At 34.2% G+C, this 18,285-nt stretch overlaps 1 protein-coding gene across 6 annotated transcripts in view; it reads left to right on the top strand.

The window, feature by feature from the left end:
- The window catches only part of LOC112987042 (importin-11), a 107,309-nt gene that overhangs the window by 27,255 nt on the left and 61,769 nt on the right, over positions 1 to 18,285 (top strand). For all 6 annotated transcript variants that reach the window (XM_064502616.1, XM_064502619.1, XM_064502617.1 and 3 more), the window contains 12 exons: positions 3,596 to 3,644; positions 5,375 to 5,445; positions 7,178 to 7,370; positions 8,616 to 8,768; positions 9,037 to 9,080; positions 9,960 to 10,050; positions 11,555 to 11,602; positions 12,234 to 12,339; positions 14,733 to 14,859; positions 15,945 to 15,978; positions 16,159 to 16,199; positions 17,317 to 17,433. In XM_064502616.1, the coding sequence (XP_064358686.1) occupies positions 3,596 to 3,644; positions 5,375 to 5,445; positions 7,178 to 7,370; positions 8,616 to 8,768; positions 9,037 to 9,080; positions 9,960 to 10,050; positions 11,555 to 11,602; positions 12,234 to 12,339; positions 14,733 to 14,859; positions 15,945 to 15,978; positions 16,159 to 16,199; positions 17,317 to 17,433 (1,074 nt within the window). The remainder of the gene's footprint in view (positions 1 to 3,595; positions 3,645 to 5,374; positions 5,446 to 7,177; positions 7,371 to 8,615; positions 8,769 to 9,036; positions 9,081 to 9,959; positions 10,051 to 11,554; positions 11,603 to 12,233; positions 12,340 to 14,732; positions 14,860 to 15,944; positions 15,979 to 16,158; positions 16,200 to 17,316; positions 17,434 to 18,285) is intronic.

Below are 18,285 nucleotides of genomic sequence, written 5' to 3'. Positions count from 1 at the left end.
AACTGAGAGAATGTTTCAATGTGAACATAACACTGTAGAGTCACTTAAAGATACAGCTTTGGGAAGAACATCAGACTTTGGTAAATAGCTTCCTGTTTTGTTTTAAAGAAGGCTTTCGGGGGCTTTGCAGTCCCCAGTTGTGTTATGGTGTTAGAATTGGATCTTTTTCTTTTATAGTGTACAGTGTTTCCATTTCTAGTGTTGCATTAGTAAAGCCCTATTACTCTACACAAATTAAAGAATAATTTTGTCAGTTTATTGTCAAACAGATTTGAGAGCTCCAGGGGTGTGTTTTGTGTTTGCATCCCCAATTTATTTAAGTGACAGTACTTAGCAACACGCTATGTCATAATCTTTGCAAAACTTACCATTTTGCTGTGTCTGCCAATAGAGCACTCTGTAGATATGGAAAATGTCTGTGTTGCAATACAGTTACATCTTTACCAAAGTATGCTTTATCTTGTAATTTAAACTGTGCTGATTGAGTTTAATAATAAAGAAAAATTCTGTTCTTTTGTCTTTGCATCTTCACGCTGTTGCAAAAATGAAAATTAATGTTATATACTTTTTATAATCCAATATACTTTCAGCATACCATTTCAACTGAGTCTGACTTGATAAATTAACAGTAAATATTTTACACTCGGCATTCATTCTTTTATTTTTGCTCAGCTCAAAATCGTTAGCTGTGCAAAGTAAAGATGGTACTTGTGCAAGAGAAGATGTATGATGTAATGAGATAGAAACTATTTTTTTAATATATGTAACTGGTAGTGGTTTAATCTGTCTGGGTTTTTCACTGCTTTTGATTTAAAACTCTTCTGTATTTTCCTATATTCAGATCCAGGTAATGAAACCTCCTTTGTCTTTCCATGTTTTTCTTACGCACCAAATCTGATACTCCCTCTGGCAGAAATGGTCAAAGGAATATGCACCTTAGCATTATATTAGTGTATCGATATGTAAGAGAGCTTAGTGTTGCGTCCTGCCTGCAGGCCGGAGATACCAGAAGGAGCTGGCACTAGTTCATAATGCTGAGGAAGATTCTGATATTAATTTCTGGGCAAGCCTTGAAATTTTGTGAGTTTCCAAGAAAATGAGCGTATCTGTTCATTTTGGTTTTTTTTCTTGGTCGTTCCTAGCTGTATCAACTTCTGTGGATGTATTCAACTTGGTCAAGATGTATCTGCTGTCGTCTTCTGTTATGTTTTAGGGGAGTTAATGACTAGATGCCTTGTATAACATAATTAAATCATTGAACCATTTCTGTAGATGTCAATATGTAGGTGAAAATCTAAATAGTTAAAACCAAAACCATAAAGTTTATTCCTTTTTATAGCCTTATTGGGTTTGTGAGTCATAACAGGTAACATAAGAGATCATATGTTTTTAAATGAAAGCAATATTGCTTATTTGATACATTGAGTACCATTAATTAAGAGTAGGTACAGTATACTGTGAGACTCGACGTGTCTGTGAGGAGGGTGTGCCATCGCTGGGGAGAACTGGCTTGTGAGCTTTTTTCCCTTAAAATACTAGATCTTTTCTCTAAGTCTTTTTATGTCTGCTTTCAAAGACATGATGCTTTATTTTTGCATCAAAAGCATTATGAAAAAATAAAGCAATAAGGTCGGTAAGAACATGTTATGAAGCCCAGACTGCAAAATTAAATGAAAAATATTGCCTGCTAGTAGATACCTAGTAGTAGATACACTAATTCATGGAAATATACCCTGATATGTTTCTGCAAACTTTTTCTTAAATCTTTCAGTTGTCTGAACATTCTAAATAACAATGTATTAAAAAATACCAAAGCAAACAAACAGCTTTTCCTTTTTGCACAGCTTGCTTTCCAAAGTACCATCAGTACCTCATCTGTCTTACACACAAGGGAGGTTTAGTTCTACTATATCCATTTTTTTCATTGCTATGTTCAGTTAATAAAGGTATCAAATAAAAAATGATTAAGATCTTCTGAGACTGTGTAAAAGTAGAGGTTATTGGGTCAAATAGTTCCTGCATAAGAAATTTCAGATTTTTTTTTTTCGGTGTAACTGCGTGATACTGAACAAGCCAATTAAATTCCCTTCATGTTGGTTGCATTTGGGAAGTGCGTACTTAGTTGCTTTTGTAGAACAGTTTGAAGTCTGGAAATAAAAGTTGGATATATATGGGCCAGATAATACATATGTTAAATTTCACACATTAGTTTGTAGACAATAGTGAGTTTTACTAGTGGTCTTCGGGTGTTTACGTCTTGTTTTCTGTTGTGGTTTACCAGATTAGGGCCTTCAGCCTTGATGATTTCCTTTACCTCTGCACCCTCAATTATAGCAACGTAAGGTTGGGGAACTGATAAGCAAATTGGGTCAGAAAACTAATCTAGGTTTAAAAAAAGATGTTGAGTGTTTTTTTTTGTTCAGTTGTTTTTTTGAGTGATCCATTTCTAGATCTGGTTCAAGGTGTGGTGTCTGAAGCAGTACTTTTGGTACAATTCGGGCACCGTGCACTGGTACAAAGGTGGTAACGAGAGGCCTGAAACTTGGAGAGGAACTTGGGTCAGTATTGTTACGGAAGATAAACTTTCATCAAAACCTAGCCTAATTTTTTCTGTACATTGGCAGTGCCTTCAGGGCATTAAAAAAGTCCTTATTTATTTATTTATTTATTTTAAAAGCAAAAAAGTATCCCATGAAATTTAGATCAGGGTGCTTAACCTGCAGCTTTGGAGCAGGTCTGGCTCACCATGAGTGCATTTTGCCCATGTCCTGCTTTGTCCTGCTTCCTGGTGCATTTCATGGCTGAGGGAAAGTGTGAATAGGCAGTAAGTGCCAACAAATAATTTTGGGAGCTTGCTTTCTTCCACCCTTTTGAAGAAAATCCTGATGTCTTTCATCAGTCTACCTGGTGAAAAGCAAATGACTATCCTGTGATAAGGACAGCAACGTTCGCTGGATTACCTGCCTCAAGGTTACTTCTGTATCCGCTTTTGTATCACAGTGACACCCCTGTTCCCTACTGGAAGATATCTTATGCGTACTTTCTACCATCATTTGAGGAAGATGTTTTCATTCTAATGATGAATATAATGGCATATTTGTCTGTGGGATTCATGTCTGTTTGAGATAAAAGCCCGTGGTATGCAGCCCATTTGAACAAAAAAGAGAAAGCTCTCCCTGTTACTCACCTGCACTGCCTTTTTTGTTGGAAGAATGAAGTACCTCACGGCAACATCCTAAATTAGTAACTTGAGAACAGGTAGACCTGCTAGATTGTGTTCTGTGAGTTCAGGAGGAAGGAAGTGGGTAAGCAGATTATAAACCATATGTCAGTATTTACATGCATCTCTCTTTTACATACACTTCTTTCTGTTAGAGATGCTGCACTGTTTGTGTTGTACTGGTAAGATCAGTTTGGATCTATGCAGTCTGCTAGCTAATTTATTTCATGTGAAAATTACTTGTCGAAGAGAATCAATTGGTTAAATAACACTGATATCTGAGCTAGTAATATTTTTAACTAATTTGACTGATCTTTCTCAATATGGTACGAAATGAGCTTCATCTTTCAATATGTATATTTTTATATTTTTCAGGGTTTTCTACACACAGTGTTTGAACGGCTAAAACAGTTTTTGGAGTGTAGTAAGTACCCAAATCTTTTTCTTTATATTTGTTGTTAAATACTAAAAAAGTTGGAAGAAAGCATAATACAGTTGCATCAGAATTATTGTGATGCTGGGATTTTTTTTGAGTGTAGTGTTATTACTTTAAATGCACTTCTACTAAAACTGTACAGGAAAGACTTTTTAAGTAAAATGTCCTTTTATGTTAAAAGACCAAAAGCACTCTCACCAAAATTATACTTGATGTGATAATACCTATTCTGAAAAGAAATGTTAAGTTGTGGAGAGACATATTAAAATATATAGATGCTACTAAAACCCAAATCATCTTGAGTTTTCATGTTGTTTGGGAGGGTTTTATGTTGTTTTTTTTTCCTAGAGGTTGCCATGTATTTTAGTAAATGTTATATGGGAAATAAAGACCACATTCAGCTATACATACTTTAGACCTGAAAAAGTAGCCTGGCACCAGACAACCATGTATTAACATGTTCAACAGAAGTATAAGCATAACTGGCAGGTGTGGTTCTTGCACAGTGAATGGGAAGTCACCTGAAGCTAGCAAAAAAAGATGCTAATTAGTGTTGCATCTGAACTCACTCTGCTCTCTTGCTTCCGCACTCGTAGTGGGCCTGATGGAAGCCATTCATTTATGATTCAAAAAACTTTTTCTGAGGAGTAGAAAGCATTCTTTTTGATAGAAATGAAAGTACCTGGCTATGGAATCTGTAGTAGAGAGGGGCCAGTCTCGGTTTTAAGCCTTGTGTCTAGAAAAGCTGATGGAAAACAGCACTGTGTTCAATGTCAAAACTAAATATCTAGTTTTCCTCTTCTACAATGCAAGCTTTTTTTACATTCAACTGTTCACCCATTCTAGCATACTGTAGTCATGCTCTTTCTGGTCCTTCTTTGATTTTTGGCTAGATAGTTGTCTAGATTTAACAGAATGAATTGAAAGCCATACCATCCTGGCTATCTCCTAGCTTGATGGTTATGATAGTCTTCTAGAACATGGGGACTGTGGGTTTGATGAGAACTGAGCTGATGCTTCACATTTCCAGACCACTTTTTTAATCACTAAGCTGTTTTGCAAAAACAGGCACTGCTACCTAAACTGGACTAGAGTTTACTTTTATTATAACATCCTTTTTGCTTGTATGCCTTCATTATGGCTCTTTTTGTTTTTTTTCTATTGCATGCAAAAGCTCTGACTTATCTTCATAACCTTATTCAGAGTGTTTTCTAGTGGTCTGTAATCATTTCTCGTCACTGATTGAATTCATTCTATTTTTTGATTGAATTCATTCTATTTTTGTTGCCTTTCTTAAAGGTGAGGTTACTAGAAGAGCACACAGTATTATGTACTAAGGGCATGGCTTTTGTATTTATATGTATTTATTTATTTATATTTATTTCCTTGTCTGCCCTAGCATTTGTTTGCATTTTTTGACTTTTTTTCACTGAATTGTCTGTAATGATGTCCTGATTGTTTTATTCTGATCAGTTACAGTGACTTTCATTGCAGCTGAGAGAGGGTTAAAGAATTTGTTCCACTATTCATTATCTTGAATTTATGATTTTGAATTTATTCTGCCATGGAATTTTTTCTACTTTTTTTGGGCTGCCATATCCCCTGAACTGCAGACAAAGCAAGTTGTTCTTCAGCATTAACTTCTTCAAATATAGCATACAGAAAGAAAAGAAAAATTTGAAAAATAATAGCTGTTGTTAAATATCTGATTCTACCAGGTAGAAATATAGGAGGAGAAAACGTATGCAGAGATCGTCTAGAAAAGACTATAATTCTATTCACTAAAGTGGTAAGTAAATTCTCCGTTCAGATACTGAACATTTTTCAGCTTCTGGAAGAGCCGACCCTATCCGAATATATATATATATATATTCCTTAAAAACAATAAGTTTCAGATGTTTCAAAGAAACAGAAGGAGCTGCAGCTTCTTTGCTGTAAAACATGTTTGTGAAAACTTACGCTCTACTTAAAGAAAAGCATATCTGTCTACTCATGCTAACGTAAATTGCAGGAGTGAAGAATAAGTTTCCTTACCTCAAACAAAGTTAAGTGTATCCTGTAGGTAAATTATAACTAGGATTTTGTTCAGAAAAACAATTCTAGATGTTTTGTTGAAAACAGTTTTGTAACTGGGAATGGCATTGACAGGGAAAGAGATTATAAACTTTCTATGCTGCCTTTCACAAGCAGTTAGATTGTTGTTTGTGAGCAGTTGGATTGAATAACTGGCCACTATTAGTTTATTGAAAGAAGGTTAACAAAAAACTTTCTCACTCTTACACTCTGACTTTTTTATTATAATATGTTTTGAGTTTTCAGCTAACTCAGCATAAGCAGGAATTGCAACGTCATTTGCTCTCTTTCATAAATACAAAATCTATAGTGTTCCCATTGTTTACAGATTGTATCTTGGGGTCATGAATCTTATTTAAATATTCAGTCTTGTTATCAGAGGTGGGAAGCACCTGGAGCTCTCATTGAAATTGAACTGAAGGTGCTCTGACCCAATATTCTATGTCTGTATCACAGAAGTTAATTTGAACTCACAGGCAGAATATAGGAGTTGTGCACCTTCTTTTCGTTCTATTTTATAAACATGAAGAGAGAATGCTTTTTTTTGTAGATAATCTAGCACCTCTGGAAATTAGGATGCAAGAATTTATACTTTGGGGTATTTTTGCAATAGTAGAGAAGATGAAAGGAATAGACCAGGCCAGGCTGCTCTAGATTACTGATTAGAAAAGCTAAGCTGAAGAGGCAGCTGCTCGTACTGCGGTTAAGGAGGGAGAAAAAAGGATCAAAAAACTTCTCCCTCACACCTCTTTTTTTTAAATTGAAATAATTGTAATAGAGATGGATTATTCTTTTTTTAACCCAAGGATCTTCCTCAAATCCCATGTGTGTATTGATGAGAGTATTAGACTAAAATCTGTTAACTTTAGGGATTGGGTAGCAAATAATTGTAGTGATCTGTTTCAAAATTGTCAGTTAGTTCCTGCATGCGTTGGAGTCACTTTTGGGGGGATGTGATATAGGATGTTTGAAAGCTATAAACACAACAAAAGATTGATAGTCTGGTGAAAATGCTGTGGGTTGCCTCTCCTTAGAGGCATCTGTTTTGATGCTGGGATGTGTTCCTAGCAAGATGAACAACTGAACTTGTTTAAAACAAATTTATGTGTAAGTATCAGCTAAAATTTTAAGAGTCTTAAATGTGATTGATACATTTTTTTATACTATATTGCAAGCAAGCCTGTCTAATAGAAAACGGGTATTGTTCTTTAAACTTGTAGCAAGAAGTAATTTTGAATCTGAATCAGGAATTTCATTGAGAAGTTCATGTTTCAGTAGCATTGATACTGATCCTTTCCTACCTTCCTATGTTCAGTTTTCTTACTTTTCTATAGTTTTATATAAATAGGCACTTGTTTTTTGTAACTAGTTTGTGAAAGCATTTAATACATAAGACTTGCACAAAAAGTCATTTGATTTTTTTCTCTTTCCTCTTCCTTAATTTTTAGCTTTTGGACTTCCTGGATCAACATCCTTTTTCATTTACCCCTTTGATTCAGAGGTCATTGGAGTTTGCTGTAAGCTATGTTTTCACAGAGGCTGGTGAAGGAGTTGTATTTGAGCGGTTTATTGTACAGTGCATGAATCTCATGAAGATGATTGTAAAAAATTATGCTTATAAGCCATCCAAAAATATTGAAGGTACTGCTCCTATTTACTAAAAACATTTTTCAGTTCTTGAGAAACATCTTGCTAGTTGTTACCAACACTTAAACTCCTTTAAGACATTGTTTTGAAATGCTTAATACTTCATTAATAACGTATGCTTCTGTCTCTAGTTGTTATTTTGGTGAAAGTACTAATGTAAATAGTGACTTGCCCAAGTCATTTTAAATCCTTGAGGAACTTTTGTTATCAAGCATATTTTCTCTGATGATCATTTTAGTTTTCGGTGAACAATTTTAATTAATTAGTAACAGTGCTATAAAAAATACAGTAAATTTGTGGCAGTTGAATACACAGCAAGCTTATGTTCTGTTTCTGTTGAACTTTATTTCACAAGTCTTTGACTCTATGTACACATCTGTATGTACAGATAACTAAAATTGATTTCTTTGGAGCTGAACTACATTTTTCCAAAAAAATTGAACTTTCATATTAGTTTGACTTTTGCCAATGACTAGATGACAATTAGCATTCTTATTGCTAAATCAAAAAAAAAATCAATTTCATGAATATAAAGGTATGTATGTCATAAAGATTACACTAATCCAGCATATAAAATTCTTTAAAATACTGATACATTTCACCGTTATTCCATAATTTATAGTACCTTAGAATGCCCTGATTGTTAACAGAAATTGCTGCTTACGTATGTTCATAGTTGTGTTTGAGCTTTTGAAATGTAACTTTCACTTGAGACATGAAGAATATAGTATATTCTAATAAATGCCCCTTACTTTTAGAGAACTGGGTGATTTCATTAAAAAATTAAAAATATTTAGAGAAAAATACTTTTTCTTAATGTGAGACTGTTGTATAGTGATTGTGTTATTTGTGTAGCATATGATATTTGTTTTTTTTACTAGTATCTTTAGTGTTGAAAATGAACGCTTAAATTAATTTTAAGATGATATTTGGATTCTTTCTGAATAGGTATAAGTGAATCTCTTTTTGAGTGCTGTGTGTGTGGGTTTTTTTAATCAACTTAAGTCCAGCAGACCTATCAGTCTAATTGTGCTGTAAAAGAAATCTCTTAAAATTAAATGGATTGAGGAGTTTGACTTGCTTAAAAAAAAAAAAAATCACCTGGAAATCTGTTACAAAAATATAATTGTTTCTTTGAGGAGAAGAATTTCTTACTTATTGATTTCTTTCTAGTTTTACTAAACTGTTTGATTAATTAGCCATTTAATTGTAATTTTGAAATTACACATTTTATTTCAGATAGCAGTCCTGAAACTCTTGAAGCACATAAGATAAAGACAGCATTTTTTACATATCCAACACTAATGGAAATATGTAGGAGATTAGTCACTCACTATTTCCTGCTGACAGAGGAAGAGTTGACAATGTGGGAAGAGGACCCGGAAGGCTTCAGTAAGAAACATTGTATAGTTTTCACTTTATTTAGATACTGGTATAAAAGTTTCATTTTTCACATTACCTCTACAAATTACCTATTGCAATATTGGCTGTTTAATTTTCTGCACTCCTGTTTTATAGACAGGTATTCCTTCTGGAGATTGTTTTCAGAACCTGAAACTTTTCAGTAGTCCATGATATTCACAGAAGTAAATACTAAATAAGCTTAAAACATAGCTGAAATAATACTTTCTCCCTCTTTTTTTATTTTGTGAATTAATAGCTGTAGAAGAGACAGGAGGAGATTCTTGGAAATACAGTCTCAGGGTAAGAGTTTCAATTTGAAATGAAACATTTCTGGATGCATTTTTTTGATGGTACAAGAGCAATGGCATTTGGTAAAAAAAAGAAGCTCATGTTTTTAAGAAGTCTTTAGTTGATTAGAGAAACCTCATCAGTAATAATTCAGCTTAACTTTGTCCATATATCAGTGCACAAACATTCTGAAATATACTGGAAACTATGTGCTTCGTATTCTGAGAGAGAGGGAAAGGAGTTTGCTGTGGGGATTGTATTATATGCCATGTGTGGTGGTTATTAAGCCCACTGCAAGTTCTTTCTTCTTTGAACTGATGGATAGAACTAGGTGAGCAACAGAGTTTCATTTTCATGCTCTCACTAAAAATTTCTTTATTGATCATGTCTGCTAAAAGTTATATCAGATGCATCTATATTAGCATTTTAGTTCACATCAAAAGTGTGCTTTTTGAAGTGAATCTCCCAATTGTCCCTACTGTGATTTGCTTTGTAGGGTGATCTCAGAGCATATTAGCTGGGTTACTTTAAACTGAAACTAAGAAAGAAGATGCATATCTAATGTGTTCCAAGTGCAAATGGGCATTTAGTCCAGATGATGAACTGGAGCTAATCCAAAAGAAAACTCTTAAATATGTACAGTGTGGTCACTGGCTTCTCAACACAAGTTGTTTCACTCCCATGGATCCACTCTTGTTGCACCACAGAACTTGCTCGTGTAGACCCAGTGATCAAAATCTTGCTAAACTTGAACATGCTGTGTGATTTGAAATGATATTTCATACACTGTAGCAAAATTTACTATTATATTGCATGCTATGCTGTGTAGCATAAAATGCATTTTACTTGTCTTTATTTTGATAGACTCTATAGCAGATTTTCTTTTTCCAGCCATGCACAGAAGTTCTTTTTATTGATATTTTCCACGAATATAATCAGACTCTTACCCCTGTGCTTTTAGAAATGGTTCACAGTCTACAAGGTAAGCTGTTTAAAAATAAACAGTAAAGTGTAGAGTTCTTTGTTTCTTTGTGTCAGATGTTAAACAATTTTGTGAAATACAATATTATATAGTATATTCAGTCTGTATTTTTCAAATAACATATTAAGATTTCTAATCCTATCATAATGAAAATGCAACGTGTATATAGGAAAAGGAAATCCTAAGGATTCTTTCCTTTTCATCTTTATTATTTTTATTTAATTTTAGATGACTGACAAAGACTGGAGCAGCATCTTTACTTTTGTGAGGTTGCAGACTTTATTGACAACTGTTGACAAGCTTAATTCTGTAGGCTACTTTTAGCAGGAGTTTCCTGTTCAAATCTTGCAAGGCTGTTTATGGTATATCTGCTGTGTCTCTGCAGAAATTGCAAGAAAATCCTTGTAGAACAGAAAGTTGAGGCTGTGCTGTCACTTTGGAGAGTCTGGGGCAGCTGAAGAATCTATTTAAGTTTACTCTTTTTCTGTATGAAGACAGGAGTCTTCATAGGCTGAGGAACAATTCACGTTTTCTTCTCCTCATAAACTGAGTTTCATAGTGCCTGTGGAAGACAATGAGTGGTGGCTGCCACTTTGTTTTTCTTGTCCTTTCTGCTTAGGTTTGGTTTCCCCGGTTGTATCTTAAATGACTTATTACAGTAATTTACATTTGAACTTACCAGAATGGATCAGTATGTTCTGTTAGCTAGGAATAAACATTCATTTCCTGAGGATAGTTTTTGACTTCAGATCCAGAATTTCTTCACAAAATACTTTGCATATGTAAGTTTCAGGATGGTTTGCTGGCTGCGATACTGGGAGTCATAAAAGATTTTTTTATTCCGAAAAGATTGACAGTTGTTTTGTTTTCCAAATAGTTAGTACTTTTATGCTAAGGGGTTCTTTTTTGCTCCAGAAGTCCATAATAGCATTTATGGATGCTGTCAATATGAGGCTTATTGAGGGAGCACTAGGTGGCATTAAGAATTGATTAATTCTCAAGATTTTGGACAACTTTAAATGTACTTTTTTATGAATTCTAAATATGCATGCTGACACATATATAAAGTATGTAGGAACTAGGTCTAGATAGTGAAATAGTGCCATACAATAGTCATTCTTTAGTAACTTCTAATTCTTCAGTAGTTGTTTTTTAAGTCTCTCCCTTAAAATACATGCTTCCAATATACGTGTTGTTATTAAAAATATTTCTGTTCAGAGGAAGCTAGTAAAAATGGGGTATCAAAGCAGAGATATGATTTTAGTATGTTCACTGAAGAAAGTATCAGAACTGATATACTGAACTTGTAAATAAAACAAAGATATAGGGACACTAATGGAAGTGTGGCTTTAAAAATAAGCGTTGTCCATTGTTTGTGGTTATGAATACTTCCTAAAAATGTAAGCTGCTAGTCTTTGCTATAGACTACTTCATTTACACAAACATCTTGCTTGTGTTTTTTGTTTAGTTAGGCTTTTTTGTTTATTTTAATTTTGTCTTGCAGGATCGACCAACATGGAAGATACCAGTGCTATACTGATTAAAGATGCTGGTAAATTAAATTTTACTTTACCTTTGAAGGAACAGAGCTACTGTTTTGCTTGACTTAAAAACTATACAAAGAATTTGCAAGATTTAATTTTAAGACATTTGCAAAATAGGACCTAAATCATTTTTTCTATGCACTTGGTGTCAGTCTTATCTGTTAGAAATGGTTATGCACAAATATGGTGCTTTTCTGTTGCATTTTTGTGAAACAAACCCACAATCTCTTCCTCTCCTTTCCTTTTCCCATCTGTAAATAAACTAACTGTTACACTTTGGAGATACTCTATCCATTTTATAAATAAGGAGATTTTATGGTGGAAGAAAAGCATTATCAGAGGCCTCTCATGGAATGATTCTTGCTGTTAGAATGAGATTTTCACTGGTGCTATGGCTTGTAACTGTTTTCAGAAGTCTATAAAGTTTTTCCTGTAGTATCTTCAACTAAAATTTTCTCCGGAATGCCCTTCACCACAGTCTGATGATACCTGTTTCCAGAGTACATATGTTAGTTTTGCTTTCTTTATTGCACTCTGGTGATATTAAAACATTTTTTTGGAAACTTTAGGCTGATAACTTAGAATTAACAATGAAACATTTAAGCAAATAACAAGCACAACTTTATTGTTTTTCCCCAGTGTATAATGCAGTTGGACTTGCTGCTTATGAACTGTTTGATAGTGTGGATTTTGATCAATGGTTTAAAAATCAACTACTATCAGAACTACAAGTTTCTCATAACAGGTAACCTTCTCATAACCTTAATGTCTTTTGTCTCTTGAATTATAAACTGTTGATATAAATTTGATAAGGTATAGTATCTAACAACTGCAGATCTGGGAAGGATTCAGTGTTTAAACATACCCACTAAATGAGCAGAGATATGTAAAGGCAATTGATACAGTCACAGAAATAATAGTGTTCCTGGAACTTATCTTGCTGTTCATAATGTGTGTCAATTACTGTGTGGTGGCTGCTTTCATAATGTTGTGTAAAAGTGTTATAAATCTGTCTTCTTACATGTATTTGGGTTGACTAAACTTTTTCAGCACATTTTTGCATTTAAAGAAAGATATTTTAGGCCTCCTGAGTCCTCAGAGCTCTTTAGGCAGCAAAGTCCCATTGAAATCTGTGGAAGTGATCTCTTTGAAAGTATAGCTTAGCCAAAATAGTGATATATTCTTCTTTACTGGCTCAAATATAAGCCCTGTATTGCACTCTTCAGTTAATTTTGCCAGCAACAAAGGAAGTAAGGGCAAATCAGGATTGTAAAGTTGACAAAGTGAGAATGATTGCAGGCTGATTTTATGTAAAGAATATTATGTAGTCCGTCTGCTAGGGGTTTACCTCCCCTTCAAGGTTTTCTGAACTTAGTTGGCCTTCATGTTGGGCACCTCTCTCTTCTTTAGTGAATATCATAGATATTTTGAAGGACCAGCTTTAGCATTTCAGTATAGACTGAGTTGTCTGTCACCACAACTGACTAGGAAGACAGCGTTCCTCCCAGTTCCTCAGGCTGTCCCTGTTCCCGCAGGGGAAGGACAGTAAATGCTAATATATACAATACCGTCATTGGATGACTTCCATATCATCCATGACCACCCCCCCCCCCCCCCCAAAAGAGCTGAAATTCAGATTAGTCCAGTAAAATGAAGCATGAGCTGATTTGTTTGCTGATACCATTGGGGCCAGTGTAACAGTCTCAAATGATTTTCCGAAAGGAGATGCCAGCCAGCTTCTTTAGTTCCAAATGCCAATTATAAGCATTTGCTTTACAAATACAGTTCAATTTAACGTATAGTGGAAAAGGCAATGGCTATGTGCTTATGTGAAGTGTTGTTTAGAACCGCTTTTGGTGTGATACTGTTTTGAAAACTGTCTAAGACTAGTCTCAAGAAAAAACTGTTGGTTTTTCTTTCAAGATTCTGATGTTTACATTTCTGATGTTTGTATATCGGCTATGAGTAGGCCAAGAACTGAAAAGTTACATCATCGCAATTGCTTGTATACTTAGAAGGAGGTGCATTAGTAAGGCAACGTATTGTGAACATCATGCTTATTTTGTAGAAAATGGGTTGTTTGTGCTTCACTGCCACTCAGTAAACATCAAGCAACAATGGTTTCTTACTTGTCACTAGCTTTGTGTGCTAGCCTAATGGACTGCTGTACATATGCTCCTTACACAGACTTTTGTGTTCTCACAAGGTGTACTTTGTTGTTAATCTTACAGGAACATTCAATAAATCATTTATTGAGGCTTCTTCACATTTAGCAACTTCTTCAGTTTAGATTGCTATCATGGTGGCTTGTAAGATAGAAATGGATCAAATGAAAAATACAGTAGGATAACAAGGCAAAATAGCTTGTTACTTAGAATTCCTTGGATAGGGTTCATCTTGCCTAATTTTATATATCTGCAAGTTAAACATTTAAATCTGAGCTAGTCTCCTTGGCCAACCTCCTTTATAATCAGCGGAGAGAAATAGTAGCTCCATAGAAGATTTTTTCTGAATCTTTGTTAAGCAGTTCAGCTTATTACTTTTCTTCTTTCTTCTTCCTGCTGACTTGAAAGCTGTTTAATGCTCTTGGTGTGGCAGTGATGGTGTAAGATTTGGTAATGTCAGTTCTTCTGAGAATATTTTTAGACTGATGACATGAAATATACTGGTAGTTGTTGTAATGCAGTAGTTAAGTTTGGATTTTATAAATTGTATCTGGCTTCAAAACTTGAGCATAAAAGGAGTTTCAAGAAAATTGCTGGAAAGTGTAGTGAAAATAGTTGAAGTCATGGTGACAATAGTAAATGGAAGATCTATTTTTAGTTTCTTTTATTTGTGCGTTGTATGCAGAATAAACTGTTTCTAGCAAGACCTTCAGGATTCAGTCCTTTAGGACAGAAGCTTTGCTTTCAGCCATACATTGGTGTTTCCTGAGTTTGCTAGTGAAAAAGTTTGATTTAAAAAAAATTTATACATTAAAATTTTGAAGTTAGTCTTTACAAACTAAATACTTTAAGAGTCTTGAGGAATAATATTTCCTTTTGTTACTAAGATTTCTCTTTTATCAAAGTATTTTAGAGAGGAAGGATAATGAATTAAGTGAGGTACAATGATTCTTTTTTTTACTCATTTTTAAAGGTATAAACCAATACGCCGACGAGTAATTTGGCTGATTGGACAGTGGATTTCTGTAAAATTCAAATCGGACTTGAGGCCAATGTTATATGAGGCAATTCGTAACTTGCTTCAGGACCAAGACTTAGTGGTAAGTATTTATAAATAGACATTTCATCTGTTTTTGCGAGACAAATGAGTAATCCAAAACATGCCATCCCTTATGTAAACTTAGTTGAAAACTTTAGAACATCACACGTTAAAGTCTATTGTGTCTCTCAAAAACAAAGATAATCTGTTGGGAAGTTGTGGAGGGGTTTTATTCCTGAAAATAAGGTCCAGGACGTGAAACAAACCCTTAGCATATTTTCTAGGTGATAGCTCTGTAGGTGGAAAAATGATTGGTGTTAGCAACCATCTACGTTTTGTGTAAGAAAAAAGTTTTGAAGCATCTTGACATAGATCATTCATAAACTCATGAATACTTCCTGTACAGAAAACAAGGTTATTTTGTGATGAAACAATATTCTGTATTGCAGAGAATAAGTACCAACATAGTTACCTTCTGCTGGCAGAAGCTAGTTCAGTGTGGTTCTCTGGTTTGAAGCCAGAATTTTAGCATACCAGCAGGTGAACTTGAAGTTGAGGAGTTTTGTTTAAAAAAAAAAAAAAAAAAAAAAAAAGTAAAGTAGCACCTAGAAAAAAGTTTTAGTTTAATATTAATAATTTGCAGTCTGACAGTTATTTCTGTGATTCTGGACAACTTTAGCCAGGCAGAGTGGATTTTGTGTCAGTGTGTTGTGACTGTTTTCAAAGTTAATGCTTCACAGACATCTATTTCTGCTAGCTTGAGTTTATCTATGATTCTGAGCTTTTTGAGTGACAGTGAGTCATAAGATAATCAGAGGTTAAACTCATTCTCCATTGCAACAGCTTTTATGACAGATTAGCTAGCTTCTTATTTAGGTCTTTCTTGACCTTTGTGAGGGTATTGCCTGAATAGTTTTTCCAGGTGTTATCATTTTGACATTGCCAAATAAACTTCAAGGGATTCTAAAACCAAAGTAAACAAAAATATGCTTGTGTTGAATTAACTAAATTTCTTAGAGGATGACAGAATACATAGGAGGATTCAATTGCCAAAATGATTATTGGTTTGCTATTTGAAGATTTTATGCTGATAATCAAAATATTTAATGGAGGTAAATGTGATGGTTCCTGACTTTTGTCTTTCAGGTCCGTATTGAGACAGCTACAACACTGAAGTTAAATATCCTTCTCTTAAGATGTTTGATAAGTTCTTAATTCAGAGTTACTGGAAAATAAATGATTTTGCAGTTACTAATGAATTCTTCACCCTACAATTGTCATGTAGCCATACTGTATTTGCTTATTCAATCTCATATCTATTTGTCAGTCATTATTCAATTTTTCCTTAATGATTGTTTACCTGTAGATGACTTCGAATTCAGAACTGACCAGTTCTTACCGGTAAGAGCATTTGCATGGGAGTATTCTGATGAGCAGATTCTTAGAAGCAAGGCAGGAAAAGATCATTTCCAAGTTCATTTTAAACCGAACTATTCAGTAATCAGTATATCTTTTTTTAATCTTCATTGGATAAAATGTCTAATGACTCCACCTGCCTCTGTTAAGGTTGTTAATGTGCAATTTACAGATATGCAGTTCAAAATGTCTCAGTATTATGAATATTACAACTTGCTACAGTTGTCTTTAGTACTAGATGCAACATGTGCTCCCAGATGCTAAGTTTTTCCTAGCATGAATGCTGTCTTTAACAAATAAGTCTCCTCATCAGTGTTACTTCGTCTCCAGTATGAGTGTTCCAAATACCATTTTCAAATCTGCTGTTTCACATGTATGTTAAATGTAGATGTATGATTATAATAGTGTCTTCTGAATATAGAAGAACTTTCTTGTTCTCCTATTTTGATGTTCTTTGCAGTGGTGATTAGTGCTGGCATTACATAAACAGTGAAATACTGGCTGTAAATACAGCAAAGATTTATTTCGGTCTCTCAAATTTACCAGCTGTTTTTTGTTCTGATTTGAGTATTGCCTCCATGTTGATCACAGTTCTTTTGGGAGCAGACTAGATGAAAATGCAAAGTGCATCAGCAGGAATTTCTACAGTCTACGTTGTCTACACTGGAATTGTTTAAGATGCCTTTTTCAGTTCAAAATCTGTATTTTATTTATTGACCCAAAAGCTGGAAGAGTTTATACCTCTGCTATGTCTCTATAAAGTGCTCTTTCTGGAGGAATGGCTTTTGACTTTACAAAATCTTATCTGTGAAGTCGTGTTTATACTACTTAAAACATGAAAATCATATGTGCTGAAATAGGTCACGTGCTTGAACTGTTACACAAGAGTGTCTCTAAATTTTTTTTATAATCTCCTTTAGGCTGTGAGTGGTTAATATGCATTTTCCAAAAGAAAGACAGGCATTTTGCACATTCTGCAGATGTCATTCAAGGTGCATAGAAGTCTTAGGTCAGTGCTGTAAGCATATGGGAATAGTTACTGATTCATATCACTAATTTTATTTCTAATGGTCTAATCTGTAGTTGTTTGTTTTTCTTTTAGTATCTGGAATCCATGTTTACACTGCTCTTTCAGCTGCTTCAAGAAGTTACAGAATGTGACACCAAAATGCACGTTCTTCATGTTCTGTCTTGTGTGATCGAAAGAGTCAATATGCAGGTATTTTTTTGTGGACTTTAAAGTGTAGCTTTATATTAATGACACAGAGGATTCCTCAGTTGAGTGTTTTTGTCCTATACAAAAATAATAGAAATTTCTTTGATTAATAGACAAGTTATTGTTATGGTTGACACCTACATTATTTATTTTACTTGGTCTTCTCAGTTCCCACTGATCTCTTTTGCATAATGTGATCTTACTCTTCTTAATTCTTTTCTTAATTTGCTGTGGGTTTTTTGCAGTGATTTTGGGAGAACAAAATGAATTCATCTGCTTATTTTAATGCAGTTCTTGCAAACTTTCTTTTCAAACTTCTGACTAATTATCTCTTCTTACATCTGAACTATAATTTTTACTGAACCTTACGTATTGGAGACATTTTTTTGGTGGCAAAATGCTTAGGGACTGTGCAGTTAAATTCCTAATTTCTTTTTGGCTCTGATATGAATTGGGATTACCTATAAAGCACTATCCTTAGCTACATACAAAGGTTTCAAGTTCAGGTTATCAATTTTGAGGGCTTCCTACTTACTGTTAAAGTATATTTTTCAGCTTAAACATACAGAAACTGACAGTTTGTGCAAAAATGAATTGTTGACTGCTGTTGTCTTTTTTTTTTTTTTTGTGGTAGTACTGTAATTAAGACAGCAATAATGCATGGTTTGAAGCTTATCTCCTCTTTTTACAAGTAATCCTGTCTTAGAGCCAAATGTAGTTTTTCTAATTGTCCCTTGTAGGAAAAGTCAACATGGGAGCAGGTTCCCTTGCGTTTTAGATTACCTAGAGAAGTAAGAGGACAACAAGGTTAAATAATGGCCTTTAAGTCTATTGAGGGTAATTTATGATTAAAAC

Source organism: Dromaius novaehollandiae, chromosome Z, assembly GCF_036370855.1.
Source record: "Dromaius novaehollandiae isolate bDroNov1 chromosome Z, bDroNov1.hap1, whole genome shotgun sequence".
NCBI classification, from domain to species: domain Eukaryota; kingdom Metazoa; phylum Chordata; class Aves; order Casuariiformes; family Dromaiidae; genus Dromaius; species Dromaius novaehollandiae.
The sequence above is the reverse complement of the archived record's forward strand: the minus strand, read 5'-3'. Positions and strand labels throughout refer to the sequence as shown.